This window comes from Crocodylus siamensis, chromosome 10 (assembly GCF_052110815.1).
Source record: "Crocodylus siamensis isolate JL-2025a chromosome 10, ASM5211081v1, whole genome shotgun sequence".
In the NCBI taxonomy this organism is placed as follows: domain Eukaryota; kingdom Metazoa; phylum Chordata; order Crocodylia; family Crocodylidae; genus Crocodylus; species Crocodylus siamensis.
The window spans coordinates 23,430,927-23,456,879 of record NC_143404.1 but is presented as its reverse complement, the minus strand read 5'-3'; the positions used below and the strand labels follow the sequence as shown (position 1 = coordinate 23,456,879).

General features: G+C 44.5%; 1 protein-coding gene across 1 annotated transcript; it reads right to left on the bottom strand.

Moving 5' to 3' along the window:
• Positions 1-8,223: 8,223 nt before the first annotated feature.
• Positions 8,224-25,513, bottom strand: MAT2B (methionine adenosyltransferase 2 non-catalytic beta subunit). Its single transcript, XM_090065239.1, has 7 exons — positions 25,103-25,513; positions 19,930-20,124; positions 17,755-17,869; positions 17,247-17,399; positions 12,696-12,889; positions 12,006-12,119; positions 8,224-9,783 (listed from the first exon to the last, which is right to left on the bottom strand). Exons 1-7 carry the CDS (start codon positions 25,163-25,165, stop codon positions 9,613-9,615), a joined length of 1,005 nt encoding a protein of 334 aa, XP_089921365.1. The 5' UTR covers positions 25,166-25,513; the 3' UTR covers positions 8,224-9,612.
• Between the last annotated feature and the right edge of the window lie 440 nt (positions 25,514-25,953).

Below are 25,953 nucleotides of genomic sequence, written 5' to 3'. Positions count from 1 at the left end.
AGCACTCCTGTTCTAATTCACTTTCAATTGTTCCTTATTTCTTTGAAACTTACTTTCTGGAGTTGACTTGCTGCTTTTTTCATAAGAGAAAGTTTGAGCAAAACTTCTGATATTTTTTAGTTATCAAATTACTCTTTTACAAATAACTAGCATACAATCCAAACTGTATGAATCTTGAAGGGGGAAGGGGAAGTTTCTTACTCATTAGGCACAGGTGATTTTTACTAGAGATTTTCCATCCAAATCCTCAGGTCTACACAGAAAAGCTGTCACATTCATCTCACGCTGGTTTCACTTTACCATTTACCTTCTTCATAGTATGTAGGGTCGGAAGGGACCTGAGCAGATCGAGTCCAACCCCCTGCCATAGCAGGTAAGAGTACTGGGGTCAAACAACCCCACCAAGGTGTTCATCCAGTGTCCTCTTAAAGACCCCCAGAGTAGGAGCCAGCACCACTTCTCTTGGAAGTTCATTCCAGATCCTAGCCGCCCTAATCGTGAAGTCGTGCCTCCTGATATCTAGCTTAACTCTACCCTCTGCCAGCTTGTGACCTTTATTCCTAGTCACTCCTGGTAGTGCTCAGGGGAACAGGGACTCCCCCAATGCCTGCTGGTCCTCTCTGACTAGTTTGTAACAGGCCACTAGATCTCCCCTCAGCCTTCTCATGCGAGTGGCTCTCCTCTGGACTCTCTCCATCTTGTCTACATCCCTTTTTAAGTGCGACGCCCAGAACTGGATGCAGTACTCTAGCTTGGGCCCCACCAGTGCTGCATAGAGGGGGAGTATCACCTCCTTGAGCCTGCTCGAGATGCATCTGTGGATGCATGACAAGGTGTGGTTGGCTTTCCTGACTGCATCCCCACACTGACGGCCCATGTTCATCTGGGCATCAATGATGACTCCAAGATCCTTTTCTGTCTCTGCACTGACGAGAGGGGAGTTCCCCAGCCTGTAGGTATGGTGCTAGTTTTTACTCCCAAGGTGCAGCACCTTGCACTTGTAATTGTTGAATCCCATCCTATTGTCATCCGTCTACCCCTGTAACCTGTCTAGGTCTGATTGAAGCCTATTTCTCCCTTCTAGCATGCCCACATCCCCCCACATCTTAGTGTCATCCGAAAATCTGAACAGGGTGCTTTTTACCCCCTAGTCCTAGTCACTGATGAAGATGTTGAACAGTGCAGGCCGGAGGACTGAGCCCTGAGGAACCCTGCTCCCCACACCCCTCCAGCTTGAAAATGACCCATCCACCACCACTCTCTGGGTGCAGCCCTTCAGCCAGTTGGCGACCCATTTGACTGTGTGGGTGTTGACACCACAGTCCCCCAGTTTCTTAATGAGAACGGGGTGAGAGACAGTGTCGAAGGCCTTCCGAAAGTCCAGGAAGACTATGTCTACTGCTACCTCTGCATCTAAGGATTTTGTGACCTGGTCGTAGAAGGCCACAAGGTTGGTTTGATGGGACCTGCCTCTAATGAACCCGTGTTGGTTGCCCCTAAGCATAATCTCCCCTGATGGCCCCTTGTGGACATGAGCCAGAATAATTCTCTCAAAAAGACTGCCCAGAATCGAGGTAAGACTGACTGGCCTATAGTTTCCTGGGTCCTCCTTCTTCCCCTTTTTGAAGATGAGAACCACGTTGGCCCTCTTCCAGTCCTCTGGCACCACACCAGAGCACCACGAGTGCTCTTAAAGCAGGGGTCCCGCAATGACCGCAGCTAATTCCCTCAGCACTCTAGGGTGGAGATCGTCCAGACCAGCTGATTTGAACACATCCAGTCCCTCCAGAAGTTCCCTAACTAGTTCCTCACTAACCCTTGGCCTAGGTGTGCCTTCCCTGAGGTCTAAGGGGCGCCCAGGGGCTGTTCCAGTCCCTGCTTAGGAAAATGGAGGCAAAGAAATTGTTAAATATGTTAGCTTTGTCATCTGGTGCGACGACCAATTTCCTAGCGTGTCCTGCAGGGGCCCCACGTTACCTGGAACCTTCCTTTTGCCCCCTATGTATTTAAAACAAGGACTTCCTGTTCTCCTTGATCCAGGAAGCTAGTCCCAGTTCGATCTCCGCCTTGTCCTTCCTGACTGCCCTCCTGCATCCCCAAGCAACCGCAGTATAATCCTCCCTGGTGATGGCCGCTCCCTTCCATTGGGTGTATCCCTCCCTTCTAGCTAGGAGACATTCCCGGATGCCTTTGGTGAGCCATGGGGGGCTTTTGCACCCTCCTGCTCCCTTTGATCCGTGTTGGAATTACCTCCCTTTGGGCTTGGAGGATCATCTCCTTAAGGAGTGACCACTCTTCTTGGACACCTGGCTCCCCTCACCTCTGGGACCTCAGCGCTTCCCCGACTATTCTCCTTAGCTCATTGAAGTTTGCCCTCCTGAAATCTAGAGCTGCTGCCTTGCTGCAGACCTTCGCCACCTTGTGCTGGATGGTGAATTCCAGCAGGTAATGATTGCTGTCGCCCAGGTGGTTAAGCACCTTCAGCCCCCTCACCAGGTTGTCGTTGGTGGCCAGCACTAAGTCCAACAAGGCGTCTCCCCTGGTGGGGCTGTGCACCTCCTGGGTTAGATGGAGGTTCTGCATTCTGGCTAGGAACCTATGTGAGCGGTCAGACCTGGCTGACTGCTCTTCCCAGCAGATGTCTGGAAGGTTCAGGTCACCCATGACCATGTCCTTTGACCTAACTACCTCCGTGAGCTGACTTAAGAATTCCTGGTCTAGCTCTTCCCTGGGTTGGGTGGTCTGTAGTAGACCCCCACCATTAAGTCTCTTTCCCCTCGACTGTCTTGTATTCTAACCCAGAGGACTTCAGAGTGCCCGCCCTCTGATTCTTTGCTAATTGACAAGGATGTGTATTCCTCCTTAATGTAGAGTGTCACACCCCCACATTTCCTCCCTGTCCTAACCCTCCTGTACAGCTTATAGCCCTTGATATTCACTGCCCAGTCATGCATTGGGTCCCACCACGTTTCAGTGAGTCCCACTATGTCTGGGTTGTGTCAGCTAGCTGGAGGGTAAGTTCCTCTTGCTTGTTTCCCCTACTACGAGCATTTGTGTAGAGGCATTTGAGGCCTCCTGAGGATGTGTGCACTGGCCTCCTACTTTCAGCATTTCCCTGGCCCCTGTTGCTTACCTGTGTATATGTTCCGTTCGTCAGTCTAGGCTGGCCTGTACTTGTGGGTGTTGCTTTGTTTGGCAGTCCAAGGCTTCCTCTGCCCTCATCTTCCTCTTCCACCAGCGAGCCTAGTTTAAAGCCTGCCAGAGGAGGTCTGCCAACCTAGAAGAAAACACACGCTTACCTTTAGGGCAAAGGTGGAGCCCATCCCATCTGAGCATGTCTCTTGTCATGATGTGTGGGGTTGTTGAGGAAGCCAAAGCCCGCTTTGAGACACCTTTCCTGAAGCCGTCAGATGGTCTCTGCGATGCACGTCGCATGCCGTCTTGCACGTCTGCTCACTGGTAGGACAGAAGAGAAAACCACCTGCACGCCTATCTCCTTCAGCACGCCCCCCCAGAGCATGGTAGTCTGCCATCAAGTGATCTGGGCCTCTCCTGGCTACATCATTAGTACCCACATGGATTAGGGCCATGGAGTAGTAGTTGGTGGGCTGGATCACGGCCTGGATTATCCCCTTCATGTCCTGAATCTTTGCTCTGGGTAGGCAGTAGACCTCATGTGTCGAGGGGTCCTGGTGAGAGATGGGGTCCTCCATACCTCTTAGGATGGAGTCATCTATGACGATCACTTGATGCTTTTTCCCCCAGGACTGCTTGGCTCCTTCAGCCTGCTCAGATCATGGAGAGTGTGGAGTTGCCTCCTCTCTGGTTGCCTCTCCTTCCTTCTCCTCCAGAGTCGCCAGGGCCTCATACCTGTTCTCCAGCTGGACTGGAGGAACTGATACTGCTGTGTTATGAGCCGCACTGTTCTGGAGGTGACCGTCTGCCACTCTGCAGTGGAGGGCACTTCCCGAGCAGCCCTGCTCCTGCTCCAGACTCATCCCTGCCAGAGCAGATCAGCTGGAACCTGGGAACAGCCTCAACCCAGCCCACCTTGCACCTGCTCTGCACCACCTGCCTCTGGTACATTCTGCCACCCCCTGGGCACACAGTGGGCCTGGAGTGGCTCTGCATCGGGATTGCCTTCCTAGGCAGCCAAGGTGGTAGTGGCTTCTTCTGGATGCCACCACTGCTGGCTCCAGCCCCAGCCCCATGGTATGGGCAGGGACCCATGCTGTACAGCCCTGACCCCATATGCTCCCTGCCTCCTTCAGGCTCACCTGCCCAGGCTCAGCAGCAGCAACACGGGACAGAAACGGCTGTTCAATATAGGGGACAAGTGGCCTATCCCTCTCCCACTGCCAGCTGTTCCTGCTTCAGTTTCCGAGCCCAGGCTGGGCTGCCCTGCATCTGCTCTATACTGTGACCACTGCTCTGTGGGGCAGCCCAGTGGTGGCAGTGACCACAGTGTAGACACAGGGCAGCCCAGCACTGGCTCTGGGTGGGCTGCAGCAGGTACAGGCAGCAGTGGGAGAGGGTGGGGCCACTTTTCTCCTGCACTGAACAACAGCTTCTGTCCTGCATCACCGCTACTGAGCCTGGGCGGGTGAGCCCAGAGCAGGCAGGTTGCACATGGGCTTGGAGTTGTGCAGCGTGGGTCCCCACTGGTACTGAAGGGCTGTGGGCAGTGGTAGTGGCAGCTGAAAGGAGCCACCATCTGGGCTGCCTAGAAAGGTGGTCCCAATGCAGAGCCACCCCAGCCCCACTGTGTGCCCAGGGGCCAGCAGGACACACCATGGCTGGACTGTACCTGAATCAGGCAGGAATGAGGGACTTGCTGCTGCCTGGACAAAGACCCACCATGGGCTAAATCTGGCCCATGGGCAATATTATGCCCACCCTGTGTAAGGGTTCAAACTATGCTTTTATTCCTCAATAGGATGAATCAAGGATCCTCACAACACTGGAGTCTATGGCAAACCTTCATTGCAATTGTCGGAAGCATTGTGAATGGTATAAGGGGCCAGAGTAGCATTATCGTATGTAGATAAGGAGCAATAAGGTAGAAGGCACTTGAGAGCCAGGAGCAGGGAGAGGAGAGGAGGGATCCAGGCACATGTGTCCCCCCTTACCTGACCCAAACAGGAGGCGGATGCAGCAGCAGTGGAGCCAGCAGTGGGAGCAGCAGCAGCTGATCCCCTAAGGTAAGTGGGCAGAGGGACCGGACGCAGCTGAGCTGGATCCAGAGAGGAAGTCCCCCGGATCCCTCTTAGCTGAGCCAGCAGGCACCTAAGTTCCAACAAACTACCCAAGAACCCAAACAACTTTTTACTGCACATGTCTAGCAGTGTGCCTCAGTCTTAAACATGGTAAGCACCTTAGCACTTAATTCATGCCCAAGATCCATCAAGGTTCCTCTGCCTACATGGCCTGTTAGGCATCTGGTGGGCATCCTGCTAACAGTCATAAGCAGGGATCCAGGTTTTCAGTGATAAAAACAGCAAATCACAAATGCTCTGATAACTTTAATCACAGATTTTGGGATTTTTAAATGCCCCCCCCACCGTTGGTGTCCCTCAATCCCACCCCACAGTCCCCCAGCCCTGCTTGTGGCCCCTGCCCCCCACCCACATCCCATGCCCCTCAGCCCTGCTGGAGGGGGCCCCCAGCTGCCAGGGCTATGGGGTCAGGGGATTAGAGAACAGAAAGGTTGCCCTTCCCGATCTCTGTAAGTTATCCTAATGTACATTATTTCAGTCCTTACCCCCTCTCATGGCTTCTAAGCTCGAAGGTCAGGCCTGCAAGAATGTAAGTGGCCAGTCTGTGAATCCTGTTCTCCTGTTACCTTTCCACAGGTATTTTCATAGCAAGGAAAGATTAGTCTCATGGATTTGGCTCCAAACAGGAAAAGCTTCTTTCCCAAATGATGTCCTTTAAAATACAACAAATGTTGCGACGGGTGAAAGGTGAGGTTGTCACACCCACAGTTGGATCCAAACTGACTGACAGCTTTGAAGTCAGAACCTAAGCTTTCCTGCGCCGTGGAGCAGAACAGGCACCACTTCAGGGGATTTACATGCAAAATGTATAACACATGAAGAGTCAACTGCTTGCAAAACTATATCACTGGTCAAACAGGCACCTCAAAATTTTAATCAGGAAAATAGGTTAATTTGCTGTTTCAGCCTTCTTTCTGATCTTTTCTGCCTTCATGGCAACAACCATTGCATTGTCCAGTGAAGAGTTCCAATGTGTAATGTTCAGACCACAACAAGGCTCTGATTTATTTTCAGACTGTGTTGAACTCTTTTTGGTTCAGTGCTGGATTGAAGCACGTAAAAGGTGGTCAGTGTGAACCTGTACAAAGTTATCATTTCCTCACTTGAGTCTTCTGCAGTTTAAATTTGCTGCTGCTAACTTCAGAAATATGGATCAGTTCCAAAAATGTCTCACTTCACCACCCACAGATGATAAACTGAAAAGCCATCAAGCAAAGGTACAGGCTCCAAGCCATGAAGCAGTATCTACTATCAATTTTGCAGAAAGTTGGGCTCCTGCAAGTTCAATAAAAATCTGACATTTTTCACAAGCGAGTCGTTTGAGGAAATTTCCTAGCCATTTTGGGAACCACTGAAGCATAAAAGCATTTTGCTTTCCAATAGAAGTTCTGTAGCATCCTAGTGCCAGTGAAGTAATCTCCATGGGCTTTTGTGCACAGATGAACTTCATGGCCAATAGATTACTGAGAGAAGAAGATTGTCGCTAGTTTTCTAAAAGTGAAACTCTGCCCCTGCACCCAATAGAAAGCAGTGGTTGCTGCAGCAGAGGCATAAGCTGGCTCTCCCCCCCCTCCGCTGTCTGCTGCAGGCTCAGGCGGGGCTGGCTCCCGGAAGCAGTGTGCAGTCCCAGGAGGCATGGAGGACCTGCACCCCCCAGATGTGTGAGAGTGGGGGCAGGATGGGTGCACACTGCCCCTGTGCACAGAGAAAATGGGACCAGGGCAGTGCAGAGCTTGCAGTGGCAGGTAGCTTTTGTGCATGGCCTTACTGTGCCAGTCACACACACTGTGTTCTGGAGGGCCTGAGAGAGTGCATCAGGGTGGGGAGTGCAGTGGCTGCAGCTAGCTGGTCTGCAGTGTCCCCACTCCCAGCTGCAGTGCCTGGCCAGCTGCAAACCCCCTGCCTCCAGGCCAGAGAGTGCCTAAGGTGGCTGGGGGCTGAGGAAGCAGGGAGGTTTGGAGCTAGGCACTCCACTTGGGAGGGGGTTTGCAGCCTACCCACTCTTGGCCAAAGTTCCCAGCCAGCTGCAAACCTCCCTGCTCCCTCAGTTCCTGGCCAGCTTCGCCCCCCTCCCCCACAGCAGTGGAACAGAGCCTGGAAGGCAAGTCCTCATCAGCATGTTAGGAATACTATCAGCAGAAGCTTAAGTGCCTAAGTGTCTGTGTTGCCTAGGGAGTAAAAACAACTAACTCAGAACTGTGGATTGCACCTGCCAGTTAGGTGCCTAAGAAAAAAAAAGGTGACCACTGCAATGCTAAACAGTGCACTGTCCAAGTCTTTTGTGGATCTAGCTCATGGTAACTGTGAAGCTTACACCACAAGCCAGTGTTAGAACCATGAATACCAATGAAAGCATACCATCTCCTAAATACTCCTAATGATTTCCTGTGTTGAGTGCAAATGATACATTAAGTTAAAAATAATATTAAAGTTTTTTGATCATAAAATATTTTCTTCTTCAACTGTTATGTCAAAATAGTATATAGGATTGAATTGGAAGCCTATGGTCTAACTCAGGTCTCACAAACCATCTGTTAATGGAGGGCATTTGTAACAAAAATTTCCCACCCTAACCAAAAGAAAACTGTACATCTATGACAGGTGTGGTGAATGTGTGCACATGAAGAGTTGACAGAAAGCTTGACCTTCAAGGTTAGAGACATGCAAAGCAGGACAAGATGTTTTCTTTAGTTCAGACAGCTTCTATTTGCTTATTTTTTCTGATGACTCTGGGGGCTATAACCCACCAACTAAGTAATACTGATCCAATCCATAAGTGAACAGCTAAAATGTACTTGCAGTACAACTCATTTCACAACTGTTGTTCCCAAGACACATGAACATTTCAAGGAGAACTGCAACCAAGTTGTACTGTTTTGTGCAATCACAAGAGGACTACAGGCAAATTATAAAAAAAAAAAAAAAAAAAAAAAGATCAACACTGATACCAGTTCCAGCTTTATATTTATTATACTTTGGAGATAATTTACTGTGTGCATATCAGGATTTCAGATACCAAACAAGGTTATGACAAATTCTTATGACACACCACTTTGAATTAAAGGGATAAAATTTTAAGCTGACCTTTAAAATGGTTGACTTCTGCTCTTTTTTCTGATTCCTAAAGGCTGAATGTATTCCAGTTTTCCTACTTGATTTTCCCTCAGAATTATCAAAACTATCCAAAGCAGTCTTCCAGGCTCTCACTGAAGAAGCTGCAGCTGATTTCCAAATATTCCTTACCCCTTCCCCAAGAGCTCCAACAGTTTCAAATCTTCAGGCATGGAAGTTCTCTCTCCAACTTGTTTTCTGGATGCTGAAGTCATACAAAGCCTGGAGTTGTTTACTTTTCAGGACTTATGCAAACCTTTTAAGGTAGTTATTACACCAGTGTGATGTACTTGTATTGGGCATTTAAACAAGTCAAGCCACAGAGCTGTAGACAAATTTCTTGAAATACCTTCCCCTCACATTTGCTATTTCACTTTGACTCATAATGACCTCCTTTCAACAATTCTATCAGTCTTCCAGCCTAAACAGGCTTTTAAACTTCAACATTAAAACACAGTAAGAGAATGAAGCAGGAAAAATGAACACACTTTGAGCCTTTACACAATAAAAAGCAAAGGGTACAACTCTATTCTCTCCCACGCCCTTCACAGATTATTTTTAAATGACAAATGCAGACAATGTTTTGTACAAATATACGTAGCGGCAGGAGTCCCAAAGCCTAGAACACTGTGAAAATATAAATCTCAAGCATAAAAATTGCACTAAGTAACTGCAAAAATAAAGTTTCACTTTTTAAAAACATTTTGATCAAAGCTGAAGCAAAGCAAAGCAAACATTAAAACTTGAATGATTCTCACTTCATTGTAACTCACATTAGAATAACAAATTTTAAAATTAAAATACTGAATCTTTTTTTTGACAATAAAGATGCTGACTATGGCCATCAATGGGAATGCTGTATCTATACACACCAATGGTGTGAACCCTAGGGTCAGTGTATTTCAGCAAAAAGGAAACTTACAACTGATCTGTTTTATTCTTCGTTCCAAACGTTACTGATGACCATGTTTAGCATCAGGTATTATGTTAGACTAGCACGACAGAGAGGAAAAAGACTAATTTCTTCAAAACAAGGTTCATCTTTTGCCAGAGCTATTATAGGCTAACAATTCCACTAGTGCAAGACCGTATTTTTTATTTTTACCTGATTAAATGAAATCTCATAAATGTCACAATTTTTAAGAACACTCATACAAAACTATTCTTTTAATTTTCCTTTTTAAAAAAGTGCCACATACCAGACTTGTACTAAAAAAGGTACAAACTAATGGAAGACTGTCTGTCTCCATCTCTTGTCAACCAGAAAAGGCCAAAGTGATTCTTTGATTCCAACTCGAAATGGTGTCCTTTGACCTATGCCCAGCATCTCTAGCCTGGAACAGTCGAGCTGAGCATTTCTTGGACGAAGAGCCCCCACTACAGGGCTATCAGTAATCTTTAAAGAAAGGAAAAGAAGATACAGTTACAAAATACAAACAGTGGCCTTTATGTAACAATGAACAGAGGCATACCCTCAGATTTCATGGCTGCTTCCAGACTTGGGAGAAGTGCTTTACCAGAAAAAGCAGTGCATTACAAAGACACTGCAGAGATGTGTCCAAGTAATGTGCTGCTGCTTCTAGGCATGTGCTGGGCTCAGCGCAGGAGCACACCAAATTTAATGATTTCCCCACCCCCATGTCTACAAGCAGCCTGTTTCTCCAACTTCAGCTCCATTTAAAATCCATTTCCCCCCTTGTCTAATATGATAAGAATGAGCACAGAGGAAATAAAAGGCCATTCATACAACCCCATTCCTTGAAGTTTCACAAAGTGTAAAAATTTTATTACCACACACCGTATATGGCTCGTTTTGAACTGAGGGGAAAGGCCTCCACCTGCCACTCACCTAGATACATATGCACAAGTACTTAATGATCTATTAACTCAAAGGCATCAAAGATATGGTCCACGGGCCAAATTCAGCCCTTAGAGCTGTACAATCTGTAACACGGGTCTTGGACCTACCCCATGGGCTGCACGTGGCACATATAGACCCTGGCACCAGCCCCAACCCCACATGTTGTATGCAGTATGTATGTATAGCCAGTCTGACATGTCCTGCACGTGGTGGGGGGGGGGTTGGACCTGGCACCGTAAGCACTGCACACAGCATAAGGGGCTAAGTTCAGGGTGTGCACTGCACGTGTGGTGCTCATGCCAGTTTGGCCTGGGGCACCAGCTTTGGGGCTGGTCTGGATTGGGCCTACAGGACTTGCACTTATGTGGCACAGGGCTCAGCCAGCTACATGCACTGCACGTGGCATGGGAACCAGCATAGAGCAGGCCCCATGAACCACAGCCAATACATGGAGCCAGTCCAGTGTAAGCACATCGTGCAGTGTACAGCTCATTCTAGCTCCTTGCATGAGTCCTGAACTGGGGCCAGAGTGCACTGCATGCAAGGCTGGTCTGGGTACACATGCCAGACCTGTCTCCAGTATGTGGGACTGGGCTGTTGAGCCCACAGACTGCCCTGTGCCCTTCATCCAGCTCAGAGGGCCAGATAAGTTTGACACTCCTACACCAATCAATAATTATTTACTGCCATTTAAAAATCAAAAAAAAAAAAAAAACTCTGCTAAGTCTATATTTTATCCTATTTCCTAAAAAGTGATCAGGAAAGCAGGAGTTGTGGACATGTGACAAGGAGCATCAATTTAGAAGTGAAAAATACTTCATCTCTCTCTTTTTTTTTTTTCCCCTCCTTAAAAGGCAGCAGAACCTGGTCTAGCCATTATGACTCCTGAGGAGAAGCAATTTGAAAAAAGATCTCAGACCAATCTATTATGTATAATATTTCAACCAAATCCCTGAACTTGGGAAGCAGACTTGTACTTAACTTAGTCTAGCACTTCCAATACAACCTCAGAACTTACATGTCGAATTACTAAATGAACGTATCAGTAAATTTGTAGCCCAGTCTAGGCATGATACTTGCCAATTTTTCCTTAGAACTTTGAGGAACAAGATTGTTTAGTTGAAGTTTGTGTTCAAAGAAGCACACTTAAAAATTAAATCCACCACTTCAAATGCCCCTGGATAATTCTCAACATTGAAGCTCTAAAAACAGACCATTTGAAAAGCAAAAACGGTAACTTAAATATACAGACAACACAAAGACAAAATATCTTCAAAGTTTTCAAGATGTAGGCTTCCTTTAAAGAAAAACAACAAGCAAAAATGAGTTACAGGTTTATTAATTACGAAGTGGACCTGCTCCTAAGCATGTCATGTAATCCGTGAAACTACGGTATGCCAAGTCAAGTCTATAAACTGAATTAGAAGTTGGCTAGCTATCTCCTGTTTGTTTTAAAATTCTAGAAGACTCGGCTACAGGTAGCTGCCTCTTAATAGTCAGAGACTTCCACAACTGGAGGTACAATACTTATAGGCAACTTCAGCCCCATCATGTCTGGTAAGAAGTTAGAATGCAGACAGCACTTCCATGGGACAGAATACATCTGACATCCTTAGAAGGACAGTGACAACTTGAGAATTTGTGAACTCCTGCTTTTGTAGAACTAGGACAATTAAACTTGAATATTCAGTGTACAAACAGTTTTCAGTGATTCAGAACTTTCTATACCTCCATACAGACTGAACAAGAGAACTTACTGGTCTCAAATGACTGCTAGGAAGATTGAAAGCATCTGCAATAGCACATGCCATTTCATACTTGGTCATCTGTTCATTACCAGACCAGTGGAATGTTCCTTTTACTGAAGGATCCTAGGAAATAAAAACAAATTATGAGGAATGAGGCACACTTACACTAACCCCTTGAAGACTAGGGAATCTTATTCTATTGATCCTATCTTCAAATACACATTTCTGGGGACAATTTCAAGCCCCATAATGCATTCCAGGGCCAATATATTTAGAATCCTACTGGGATACAGTTCCCCAGACATCTTGTTTGCTATATGGCCTTCTCAGATGAAGCAGTGAAAAAAAACACAAAACAAAACTGTGACCATCACCTTATTTATTTTAGTGGCAAAGTAGTAAAATTAAATTGGAGTTTAAATGGCTGCTGAACATACTTAAGTGACAAAAAATGGTATAACATGTCTCTACTCCCTGCCAACCTCACAGCAGTGAACCTCTGGATACTGATCCTATATTATGCACTTTGATTGCCTGGGTACAATCTAGAACCAAAACTTTGGATTTGGTTTCAGCACTTAAACTTCCCATTATGGTAGAGGCTATAAAAAAAAAAATCCAAACAAAAATAACCCTCCCCCAACAAAATTAGTTAGCCTGTTTCTAGCCTAGAGGAGGCTTGTTTTCTGAAACTCTCACCAGCATTCTCTTCTCTGCTAGCTGTCGGCAAACACTGGCTACATCCTTGACGTTAGTGGGAAATCTCTGTTGCCAATGGTCCATATTGGCCGATTTATTACTATACTGCACTTTATCAAATATAATAGTCACAGCGCTCTCATCCAGCCTCTCTACCTCTCCATATAAAATAGGAATTCTAAGCACCGCAGCACCTAAAGGGGGAAGAGAAAAAAAAAAAAAATCTTAAGAAAAATGTAAAAAGCAATTTATGAACACCCGAGTAAACAATGTCTTGAAAGCAACCTGAAGAAAATTTAGAATTATCCAAGAAAAATTAACAAGTGTTTTAGGAGTATGGTAAATCTCATACCAATATAAAAGACTCCAAAGAAAGTGATGGCATTAACCATGCATTTTTGCAAGTTTGTTACCGTGTCATCCGATTATTCTAGAATATTAAGAATTCATGTAAAAGTGAGAATTTTGTATTCAGTAAATTAAACACTGGTTAAGGTTATACCAAATTTGCATTCATTGTTCTTTATATTGCTTAAATATTTATCCAGAACATTTATAAAGACAGAGAACAATAATTTGACAAGATAAGCCAAGAGCTAAAATTGCTTACAAAAAAATAAAAAAAAAAAAAAAAAATAGGCAGACCTTCTAAAGAACATCTCAACTTCCTCAGGATAAGACTAAGGAAAAAGAGATTCCTAGATTAGCTTCTGGAGCATTTGGAACCACAAAAATACTGACTGAAGATGCTGGTAATAAGTATAAGCACACATTCAAAGCAATTCCCCAAATAAAGATCATCAAAACTGCAAGAAGCCCTTATAGAGGAGTAGCATTCAGGATGTGCTGCTTACTTGCCAAAGAGAGAGAAATAACTTGTTGTTTCTAACTTAATTTCTACATTTCATGCACTCATTTCATATATTTTTAAGAGATATTACTTTCCAGTAAGTACACCTAAAGTAGTAAAAATCATCCAGCAAAGCCAAGCAAAAAGCTGTTAATAACCAAGCGCATAGGAGATGGGTATACTAAATACTTCAAATCAGAAAGCAAGCCGAAAGCCCTGTAAAAAGGAGGTCTAGTATTTGGGTATATAGACTCTTGTTTTAAAGAGTCTCAGGTTTGGGGGCTTTAACTGAAAAAGAGAATAGGGAATCACTTTATTACTGAAATTTTATGGGCACTAAATAGAATAACCGTTTCTTACAGGGAACTATGAAAGAGGAGAAAAAAAAAATACTACTACAGAAGGAATCAAATATTTTAGTAAATGGACTGAATTAAGTTAACTTAAGAGGCTACCCTTCCACAGTTTAAAGCCCAGGAAAATTTGAAATCATGAGTAGTTTTCTTGGGGAAAAATGGGAAGGGGCAGGGGGTGAAAGAAACAAAGACCAGAACCCAAGCTAGATTTCTTTTGGTACCAAGAGAATTACCATTTGCATTGAATAGGTCAGTTTTTGTTTCTAAAAAGCTTCCAAAAGGCTGTGGCAGTAGAGGAAGACTGAAGATTATGTATTTAACAACACACAAGAAAAAGAACCCACCCCCACAAAAAAAGACAAAAACAAAAAACTAAACCAAAAGCAACAACAACACATCTTGGTAGGTCTGGTATTCCTCCTAAATGAAAGTGAAAAGGTATATAAACAACGTTGCCAGCAAGCTAGTAGTTAATAGCACCATTTGCAATAAGCAACGTTATTGCTTAAAAAAGATTTTTCCAGGGAAGCTTGATTGATGTTTTTTATTATAGGATCACTAAGTTAGTGACTGAAAGGGTGATCTACATACTTGAAATTTGTTTATTGATTGATTGTTGCATGTTTTAAAATACCTTTCTTGAATGCAGTGTAAAATTTTAAAATGACATTGAAGGCTGGTGATCATTGACTGAAAGACCATAACCAAAGTTACAAAACCAAAGCCAAGTTTAGTTGAAGAATGGGTCTTGCAATATACCATATGTACCTGAATTTGGTCTGGTCTTATCTTCATTACCAGTCTAGAAAAGGGAGCAAACAGCATCTTAATGAAATTCAGAGAACACTCCAAATTGGGCAATGTTGTGAATAAGATACGTAAAAAACAAATGGTTGAAATAAACATTCATTTAAATGAAATAAGAAATAAAAAAAATGTTTACATTGCTTAAAAAAAAAAAGTTGAGAAACTGATGTTAAAACCTAGTATAATATTTGAATAGACTGTTAAAAAGGAGAGTATGTGTACTACACCCAAGTTTAAAAGAAAAATCAAGGCACTGAACTGAACTGAACTGGTAGAATAATTTGCTGACCTCCCAAACCACTGTCCGATAGTAATAGCTTTTTGTGGGTGGCAAGGCTATTTTCTTTATTCAGCTTTCCTCAAAAAGCAGGAATGCTTATTTTCTTTTTACAAGGAAAAAAAAAAAAAAAAAAAAAAAATTGAGTGCAAGATCTACCAGTTCTAAAATATCAAGCAAGATGCTGAAAGGGAAAAAGAGTCAATTTTCTTCATTGCACATCCCTCCTTTTTTAAAACAGATTAGTTTAAATGCAATCATATGTTTATTAATGACTTTATACAACAAATTAACTGAATTCAAGTTTCAATCCAAAAATAAACTTGAATATAACAACTAGCAAAAGTTTATAAACCTGTTAAATCCCAACACACACATACCATCAGACACTATTTTCTATAACTCACAATAATGCATGTAAAAGTTAAGAATCAAAAAAGGCAGGAAGGAGGACCCGGGAAACTATAGGCCAGTTAGTCTCACCTCGATCCTAGGCAAGCTGTTTGAGAAAATTATGCTGGCACACATCCAGGAGGGGCCAGCAGGAGACTGCATGCTTAGGGGCAACCAACACGGGTTCAGCAGTGGAAGGTCCTGTCAGACCAACCTGGTGGCCTTTTACGATCAGATCACCAGATCATTAGACGCCGGGGTAGCAGTAGATATAATCTTCCTGGACTTCCGGAAGGCTTTTGACACTGTCTCTCACCCTGTTCTCATGAAGAAACTGGGGGGCTGTGGTGTAGACACCCACACAGTCAAATGGGTCGCCAACTGGCTGGTGGCTGGAGGGCTGCACCCAGAGGGTGGTAGTGGATGGGTCCTGCTCAACCTGGAAGGACGTGGGCAGTGGGGTTCCGCAGGGCTCGGTCCCGCACTGTTCAACATCTTCATCAGCGATTTGGATGAGGGGGTAAAAAGCACCTTGTTCAAATTTGCTGATGACACTAAGATGTGGGGGGACGTGGGAACATTGGAAGGATGCAACAGACTACAATCAGACCTAGACAGGTTACAAGGGTGGGCGGACAAGAATAGGATGGGTTTCAACACAGACAAGTGCAAGGTGATGCACCTCGGGAGGAACAACCGGCACCATACCTATAGGTTGGGGAACTCCCCTCTTGTCAGCACAGAGGCAGAAAGGGAGTCAGTGATGACCCCCAGAACCAAGATGAACATGGGCCGGCAGTGTGGAGAGGCAGTAAGGAAGGCCAAACGCACCTTGGCATGCATCCACAGATGCATCTCGAGCAGGTCCAAGGAGGTGATCCTTCCCCTCTATGCATCACTGGTCAGGCTGCAGCTGGAGCATTGCGTCCAATTCTGGGCGCCGCACTTCAAGAGGGATGTCGACAGTATGGAGAGGGTCCAGAGGAGGGCCACTCATATGATCAGGAGACAACAGGGCAGGCCCTACAAGGACAGGCTGTGGGACCTGAACCTGTTCAGCCTCCAAAAGAGAAGGCTAAGGGGGGGGGGGGGAAATCTTGTGGCCTGTTATAAACTAGTCGGGGGGGGGGAAAATAATCAGCAGGCATTGAGGAAGTCACTGTTTCCCCGAGCACCGCCAGGAGCGACCAGGAATAACGGTCACAAGCTGGCAAAGGGTAGGTTCAGGTTAGATATCAGGAGGCGCTACTTCACAGTCAGGGCGGCTAGGGTCTGCAACCAGCTTCCAAGAGAAGTGGTGCAGGCTCCTACCCTGGGGGTGTTTAAGAGGAGGTTAGATGAACATCTTGCAGGGGTCATTTGACCCCAGTATTCTTTCCTGCCATGGCAGGGGGTCGGACTAGATGATCTGCTCAGGTCCCTTCTGACCCTACAAAACTATGAAATAACTGTGCATTAAGCTACTTAAATAACAAATCCAACTAGAGCATACATTTTCTTGATTAGCAAAATAAAACTTAGTGTAAAGGTATTTTCAATACTTCTGTGTAGTTGCCAGCTGGGCACCATCTTTCTTATTTGGGGAACATTTTTTTTAAAAAGAACAACCCTGGTTATAAAAAAATTATATATACATCTGTCAGTATAGAAGAGCAGCATAGGAAGTTAATATACTCATTCACAACATACTACATTCAACTCACAGGGAAAAAGGGAACAGTTCTGCATGGGCAGAAAGATGCATTAGACATTCTTAAAATTTTCCTCAAACCTAGATTCTATGTTTCTACAACTGTATTCCTCTTATATGATCTCTTAGCTCATATGTAACATAATGAGAGAAAATACCTCTAAAATTATATTCTTACCTTCATTATTTTCTAGGACTGCTTTTTCTCCCTCTAATTTAGTTTTACCATACAGATTCAGGGGATTTGGTATATCATTCTCTTTATAAGGTGGATTTGTTCCATCAAACACATAGTCCGTGCTAATATAGATCAGAAAGGCTCCAACTCCAACTGGGATGGGAATGAGGGAAGAGAAGACAGAAAAGAATTAGTTCTACAGTTTCCAGTTAATGGGTGAAAACTGCTACTCATACCACCAATATTTTTCTGTACTTTTAAATATTTAATACTGTATTATTTTGGGAAGTCAACCATAAACAGAAAGACACTTATGCCGATTCAAATTCCTCATTCGGTCCATCCATTTTTATCACTTCACTAATGTGTGCACACAGTGTCTGGGCTGGATTGCAAGCACATAAGAGCAGAAATGGAACTTGAACGTTAAGTGTTACTTAGACTTGTGTCACTATAAAATAATGCAGAATTCTGAGGGGAAAATGAATCCATATCAGTGTCTCTTTACCTGCTTCTTTTGCTAAGTTCCCTGCAGCAGACACATTGATCTGAGAAGCAGCATCTGGTTGACTTTCTACAACATCTGGCCTTCTCTCAGCAGCACAATGCACTATCACATGAGGCTGGAAATTAAAGACTCATTTTTAGTGAGGAACAGAACTGAAAAAATGACAATTGCCCTACCCACAAGAACAAGCTCCTTGATCTACAGAAAGGGTAGAGGACATCTTCATTTGGTTGTGACACTGACCTATAAACAACCAAAATATATTTTCTTAAGAAAACTTGAAGAGCTTACTTTCCAAAAACAGTGAAAGAGAATTCAGTTGTTTCCAAATTTTGTAACAAAAAGATTTTTTAATATTCCTTGTTTTTTTCCCCTGTCATGACCATGAATAAAATTCACTCACAGCAAACTATTTTGTTCTTATCACAACATTAAAAAGATATGGAATGCAGGATTCAACTTCCTGTCATCCACACAAACAGAATGTTAAATAATATTCTTAAAAAGTTACTAATGCAAACCATTTGTGTGGAACTTGTCTACTTTGCAGATAAAGCACAAAAGCTTTAAAATAATTGTCTACATTATGTCACTTATTCTCGTGTTAGCTTTAAAACATTTACCAGACTTACCTGAATCCTAAATAACTTCTAAACTGACCATGATATCCCTCCCCTCCCCCCCCACAATAAATTTGATTTTGTACTTGGAAAATTATAAAATTAGTTTCCATTTACAGCATCTAATTAGTGGAATGTTGTCTTAAAATGTGTCCCTCTGACTGCTGTGGCAGAAAAAAGCAGTGGCAGTGGGTGAAGGGTCCTAAGATTAAAGCCAGAGCTAAGTTACCACCTGCCCTGAGCTGACACTCAAATCCAGGGGGAGCCTGCCTTTCTTCCTCCTCCCCTACCCAGCCCCTTCTCCACCCATGGGGGAGGGAAACAACCCCTAGTCTTAGATTTGAGTAAGTACAGTTTTCTTTGGAGGCTAGGTTGAGAAACACTTTGTCTTGAAACAACAATATTTCTACAGTGGAAGAAATAAGGATTATATACAATATATTTATTTGACAGTCAGTTATTCTTGTTATTCTATTATTGGTTATTCAGTCATTCTGCTGCAAGCTATCCCCTCCTGTTTGATGTGTATAAGGCTGCCAGGAACAATCATGAAAACACTTGGAGCAAGGTGCCATCAGTATACCGAGACACCCGACTTGCACCCTACATTCTTAGTTCCTCTCCAGTGCCTGGTGGCAGTTGAGGACTAGATACAAGTGAACAAACTGAAGGTGAATCCAGACAGCTTCTGTGGTTATGGTGGTGAGCAGATTGCTTGCCTAGGGTGGGCTTTGGGACACTTATTGATGACATTAACTCTCTTCTCACTCTGGTTTGCAGCCTTAGGGCAATCCTGGATCCTCTGTTAGATTTGGACCTTCAGGTGGTTCTGGCAGCATCTAGGAGTGACTTTTACCAATTCCACCTGGTGATAAGACTGTGAACCTCTCTCAGACTCAGTTCTGGCCAACATCCTCCATGCTTCTGTAAAGTCAAGGCCAGACTATTGCAAAGTACTCTACACAGGGCTGCCCTCAATGATTGCCTGGAAGCTGCAACTGGTGCAGAATGCGACAGGACAAGGGTGGGTCAGCAGGAGCCAATAACTCGTGTTTCAGTCTCTACTGACTCCTAGTACCTTTACATGCACAATTCAAAAGTATCAGTTTTGATGTATAAGGCCCTAAATAGTCCGGGTCCTAAGTACCTAAGGGACTACCTACTTCCTTATGACCCACTGCAATCCCAAAGATCAGCAGGGAACAACTGGCTATTAGTACCACTAGTGTGCCATGTTCACTGCCTCCATGTGCAGTAATTATTTAACTTGTTATCCATTTTCCTTATAAACTTATACATTAGAAAAAAAAAGCTGCTGTTAACTACTGTATGCTACAGCTATTATGAAAACATACACATATGCATACAAAGTGTAGCCTACCAGTTAAAGCAGAGAAGAAACTACATTTCCAAAGCTCTGTCAGAAAAGGGTTTTTATGTATCACGGAAGCCAAACACCACATACAAAAAAAACCAGAAAGCCAATTTCATTGCTAAAGGATGCTTATGGTGACACAGCACTACATCTACTATTTCTTCCAGGATCCTCACTCACCTGAAAATCCTGGATGATGACATGAACTGCATCAGAGTCCAGAAGATTAACTTGTTCAAACTTGGGCCGAGCTCTTCTGTATCCACAGCCAACTGCATGCCAGCTGTTTTCATTAAACTCTTTATACACAGCTCTGCCGAGAAGTCCAGTAGCACCCGTAATCAGAACACGCCTATTGGGAATGTCAACATCCTCCTAGGGAAATAAAGAATGAACATTTATTTTTGCCTCTTTCTATCCATCTTTTAAACAACAAAATATTTGCACATAATCACAAATCAGTACTACTGTACTAATATTTACAAACATCTATGCAATCTATCCTGGTTGTTTCCAAAAGTTTATGTATCAAGTGACAGATAAAGATCTGTAAACTTTGGCAACATGGAAATTTTAAAAATATTTGGAACTAAAATCTTGTTCCGTATACAGTAAAAGTTCCGTTAACCGGCACCTAACAAGCCGGCATGCTCTATTAACCGGTATGCCAGCTAGTAAGGCGACATGAAACCTGAAGTTCCCCCTGTGGTACTTCCAGTTTCTCTGAGCCCCTGGCCCGGAGGCATAACAGGCTGCGTGGGGCCCGCCTCCCTGTCACATAGGGCCTGCAGGAGGGGCAGTGACCCCTGTTTGGGACACTCATTTAACTGGCATATTTTGTTATTTGGCATCCCCCATTCCCCAGGGATGCCAAATAAGAGCTTTTACCGTATCATCATTCAAGGATCTGAAATACCAAACTCAAACAGGAAACTTGTGTAAAGTTTCCAGAAGTGTGTAGAAAGTAACAGAAATTAAACACTATGGATAGAGATTCATAAACAATTCAGAAGCAGTAGCTCCAACTGCTCAATGGGAGTGGTTGAGCGAGGGATCTTTTTGAAGATGCAGCCCTTGGTGTTTTATTGAAGTAATTGTGAACTGAAGTCTTGTCTACATTTCAAAGTTCTACAAGCAGAGCTATATTGGCTAGAAGTGTGAAAAAAATAAGAATCACACCTTGCACCTAACTCAAGTATGCTGGCAAAACCCTGAGCTCTTCCATTAGAACTTTCTGCTCAAGGTTTCTGCTATAGCTTGGTGACAGAAAAACTCCTGTCACTTCAGCTGCATCAATACCCAGGCTCTGCTGTGGTAGATGTAACAGCAGCAACTACATGGTCCAGATTAAAGCTTAGGCCCAAATCGTAAAATGAGCTCATCAACTGCCTCAGAATCCATAAAGGCTCCCAGTGACTATGAAGGGACTCTGCATGGTTCTTCTACCTAAGAGGTTATTTTTTTTAAAATGAGTAGCTGACCAACTTTACAAATTGCAAAAACACACTAGAAAAAAAGAATAGTTATTTCAGCCTAGTCAACCATATAAGACTTCACAGTTAGGGCGGCTAGGATCTGGAACCAACTTCCAAGGGAAGTGGTGCTGACTCCTACCCTGGGGGTCATTAAGAGGAGGCTTGATGCCTACCTAGCTGGGATCACTTGAGGCCAGTTTTTTCTCCTGCCCAGGCAGGGGGTTGGACTTGAAGATCTACAAGGTCCCTTCTGACCCAACGTCTATGATTCTATGACTCCAATTGCCTACATGGAATGCTAAATCTCAGTTTGGGCACAACTTGCTTCAATGCTTGAGAAGATTATCTACAGACAAGTTTACATAAAATTATGTATGATTAATGACATAGAAATGGCATAGAATGGCATCATTCTGTTCTACCTGGCCTCAGATATGGAGATCACTAACTACACATCAAGCTGCCAAATTTTTTTCTCTCATGTCAAGCACCAACATTACAGAACCCATGATCAAAACTGTAGCCTCGGTTTTCTGCCTCCAACCTGAACACCAAGCAGGACCGAGGTCCAATGGAAGGAGTGGTGTGATGTGCAATCCAAATTCTGCCCACTTTTGTGTATACAAGACATTGTAACGCTGGAATTTCCTACTGTTAGAATGCAGAACTTGACAACCCAAGAAGTGTCCTTTAAAGTGTTTGGCTAGACAACTTCTGAGGATCTATTATTTTAAGAAAAAATGATGAAAAAGAAAATTGATAGGCAACCCTGATAACTTCCTTCAAGCATCACCATCAGTATTAAATGAATCCTAAACACTGCTACCACTAACTACTACATCTGATGGCAGCAAGATCTAAAAATTGTAAAAGAAATGGGCACCAGTGTGGGAAGCAGACATCTAAGCAGCAGCCTATCGATTGGTCTCTTCTACTGCCATCCCAGAGACATGAGGCTCTTGTTCCATACTCTCCTGTTTCAAGAACAAATTAAATTCTTGGTTGTTAGGAAAGAAACCCAGTCTGGTTTCCTCATAACAGAGCTGTTCCATACTATTAGCCTTATTTTGGCATCATTCTGTTCCACCTGGCCTCAGATATGGAGATCACTAACTACACATCAAGCTGCCAAATTTTTGGTGAAGAACTGAAGTGAATAAATAGAAACAGCAATTTTTATCAGGCTCGCTCTCAGAAGTTCCAATCAGAATTTCATATGGTTAAGTAGAGGCATTTCTGTACCCAGAAGGGGATTCTCTGTCAAATACCAGATGCCTGCTACAATAAATCAAGTTGAGTGTTTCTCACAAAGTTCAGAAGAAACTTAGGTGATGGGCAACCTCCTAAATAATATGGTTTGCAACCAGGCCAATTATAGTTTGGTATGCTCAAATTCAGTGAGACAACTGGATGATGTTCAATAGAAGCACTCTGGATTTACAAATCAAATACTGAGTTTCAATTTAAATTTGACTTGGAAATTGAAAACAGATTCCCATAAAAATAAGGTGAAATCTCATCAAAACCAGAATTTAACAGTAAGAGCAATTTGTTCTCTCTTGGTCTTTCTGACACAAATGACTAAGCAACTTTGTAACTAAGGGCAGTAGGCATTTCCTATTGACTCAAAAAAAAAAATCACAATAGTTTCAAAAAAATAAATAAATAAAAGCTAATAATGGCCTCCCCCACAGTAACTGTTACCTTATTTTTCTACATGCATAGAATGTCAACCAGATGCTATGTCTGCTTTTTAAAAACTGTTGGAGATGCTGCTATACATGATTTTGTGCCTATCAGCAGCAGCATAACTACTTTCTAGAGCGTTCTCTAGAGTAGCAACAGAATTAATACAACTCAATTTTACCATTTCTTTAGAAACTGACTAGCACCTGCAATGTTTATGGTGTGGTCTCAGCAAATGTGTGTTCTACTTCCTCTGTTCTTCAAGGAACAATTCCTACTTCGCCATGCATTTTTCTAGCTTTGGGGGCATCCACAGATCTCTGTCATTCTGAAGTCTTACAGGAAGGGAGTTTCTCTCTGTATGATGCAACATAAAACAGCATGCACATATTCTAAAGCTTACATGCTGTGACACCTGAAGACCCAAGTTGGTATGAAAATCAGCTTCACTACTGCCAGGAACTCTAGATGTGCTTCACAATTCAGAAGTCAGTCAGTTGCATTTGAATACATGAACCTGGAGTTATTAAGAAGTTCCACTGCCAACTAACTTAAAAAAAAAAAAAAAAAAAAAATACAAATTGCTCAGGCTGTTAGGTGAAGATAGGATTCATTTTGCCAGAAGGTCAATGCTCACTAAGGATAAAAGAAAAAGATGTTTAGAAGCCCAAACTTAAAAAAAAAAAAAAACCCACCAAAAAACTCCTTCAAATCAGAGGCTTCTTTTCAATTAGAATAATGAACAAATAAGGATACCAAAAACCCTGAGAAATGGAATGAAACATAGCACTACTTTCTTTAGATATCACTTGAATGCAAAATAAGAAGAATCAAAGACGAGACATGGCACATTTCAAAGTTAAAACTATAACAAATGTTTACCTAGATTCAATCCAACTACCTAGATCAAATAAAAACAAAGAATTTGACAGCATGAGCCAAGTTGAAAGCAGATGAACGTTAGAACCCTATAAAGTTTTGATGTTAATCTGACTTACCACTGATAACATACAGCAATTACAGGTGCATTTACCATATAGTATGGTGGGAAAAGGCTGGTGCTACACTGTACTTTGATGTCTCAGAACAAGGAAGTCATTCAAGACTATTGATACAAAGCTTTATTCAGCTCTTAGACTTAAAAACAGCAAGTTACCAGAAACTGAGAGATGAATTTAGAGAAAAACCAATCCTGAAAATGCTGACGGACATGAATCCTGATGAAAGACTGAACAAATAATGGGAAGTCTAGGTTGGATATTAGGAATAGCTTTCTCACTAGGAGGATAGTCAAACACTGGAACGGGTTACCCAGAGAGGTGGTGACATTTGTCTTCGGAGATTTTCAAAACTCAGCTAGACAAAGCTTTGGCTGGGATGATTTAGTTGGCAACGGTCCTGCTTTGAGCAGGGGGGTTGAACTAGATGACCTGGGTCCCTTCCACCCCTACTTTTCTATGACTCTATGAATGTGTCTAAACACAAACTGAAGGGAGTTTTGACCACATTTATTTAGCAAGATCCAAAAAAACAACTACTCAGCATGTGAGTACTATGCAGAATTTAAAGACAGCTCCCCCAGTAATGGATAGTGCAAGTCCTGCAGCAAAACTAACACAAACCAAGTCAGTTTATGCTGAATCAACAAGAAAAAAAAAACATCCACATCTTCAGTACAAGACAGTCACACAGGCCCAGGTGGACTTTTAAAGCTGGGAAGAAGCCTGCACAGAAAGCACTGTGCTTTTGCAAAGCTTTGAAAAGGAGCAGATAAGCACACAGCAAGGTCCAAAGCAGTCAGGGGACTCAGACTCAAGGAAGAGATCTCGCCAGGGTCGCTGCCCAGCAGGGCCGGGTGGAGGGGGAGCAGAATTGCTCAGCCGCTCACTACCCTCGGGCGAGCACGGGGAGTTCAGACAACCCCGGCCGGCTGGGCGAAGCGCCCACGGCCCGACACGGCCGCAGGCACAAGCGGAGCCGCCAGACGTCAAGCGTCCGCGCAGCTGAGGAGGAACAAGAGCCGCGACACAGGGGTGAAGCCGGGCTCCAGCCAGGGCCCTGCCCCCCGCACCCCGGGAGGTGACGGGGGTGCTCTCCATCCCCAGGCGCTGCCCAGCCCCGGCTCCGGCCCAGGGGCCCGCGGGGAAACTTCCCCGAAGACTAAGCAGTCCCCGCCCCGCCGCGCCGCGCACCTCCACTAGCTCGCAGCGCCCCGGCACGAAGCGGATCTTCAGCTCCTTCTCCCGGCCAACCATCCCCGCCGGCCTCAGCCCGCTCCGCCGCTTCCCCCGGGCCGCGGCCGAGCGCTTCCGATCGCCCCTCAGCGCGGCTGCTGATTGGCTGCGCAGCCTCCAGACGCTGAGCGGACGTGCAGCCGTGCAGCTTCCTTCCTCCTCATTGGCTTCCGCCCGGCTAGCGCATGCGCACGCGCACGACTCCTTCCTCCGCTCGACTGAAAAACATCACCACGAGCCCGCTTTATGCAGCTGCTTAAAGGGGCAGCGGCGGCTTGATTGGGCAGATCCGATGAGCCGATCTGTCTCCGCCCACCGCTTCCACCTGAGGCGTAGTTGGCTGGCGCGAGCTGGAGGATGGGAGGGGCAGAGCTCCTCCCCATCGCGCGTCTCGGCCCTGCCCCTGCGAGAGCACGTGACTCCGCCCCGCCTCTTTCAGCTCCGCCCCTGGCCCGGGCTGTGAGAGCGGGCTGCGGCCCAGCCGCGCCCTCCGCTCGGTGGGGAGCGGTGGCTGCGTGAGCTTCGGTGCACAGGTGTGTGGGGCTGGGCAAGGCAGCACAAGGCCCATTCCCCATGTGAGTGTCTCCAGTGTCCACACACGCACAGATCTGCACACATGTACACGTAGCTGTGCACAGGGGTACGCATACACATAGATACATGCACAGATGCACAAGTGTGCACACTTGCAATATACAGATGCACACATGAAAGGGGTGCAGGCCAGGGTAAGCAACTGTCTGTACACGCAGGTGCAGGCCAGCTGTAAGAAAAAGAGCAAAACCCGCCTGCCTGTAAAATGGACTGTC

Excerpts from the sequence above, each read along its gene's own strand:
- MAT2B (XM_090065239.1), bottom strand. The coding sequence starts at position 25,165 with ATGGTTGGCCGGGAGAAGGAGCTGAAGATCCGCTTCGTGCCGGGGCGC. Across the intron at positions 17,870-19,929 it reads TCATCATCCAGGATTTTCAG|CCTCATGTGATAGTGCATTG; the intron begins GTGAGTGAGGAT and ends TTTAATTTCCAG. Across the intron at positions 12,890-17,246 it reads AGTCCTAGAAAATAATGAAG|GTGCTGCGGTGCTTAGAATT; the intron begins GTAAGAATATAA and ends TTCCCCCTTTAG.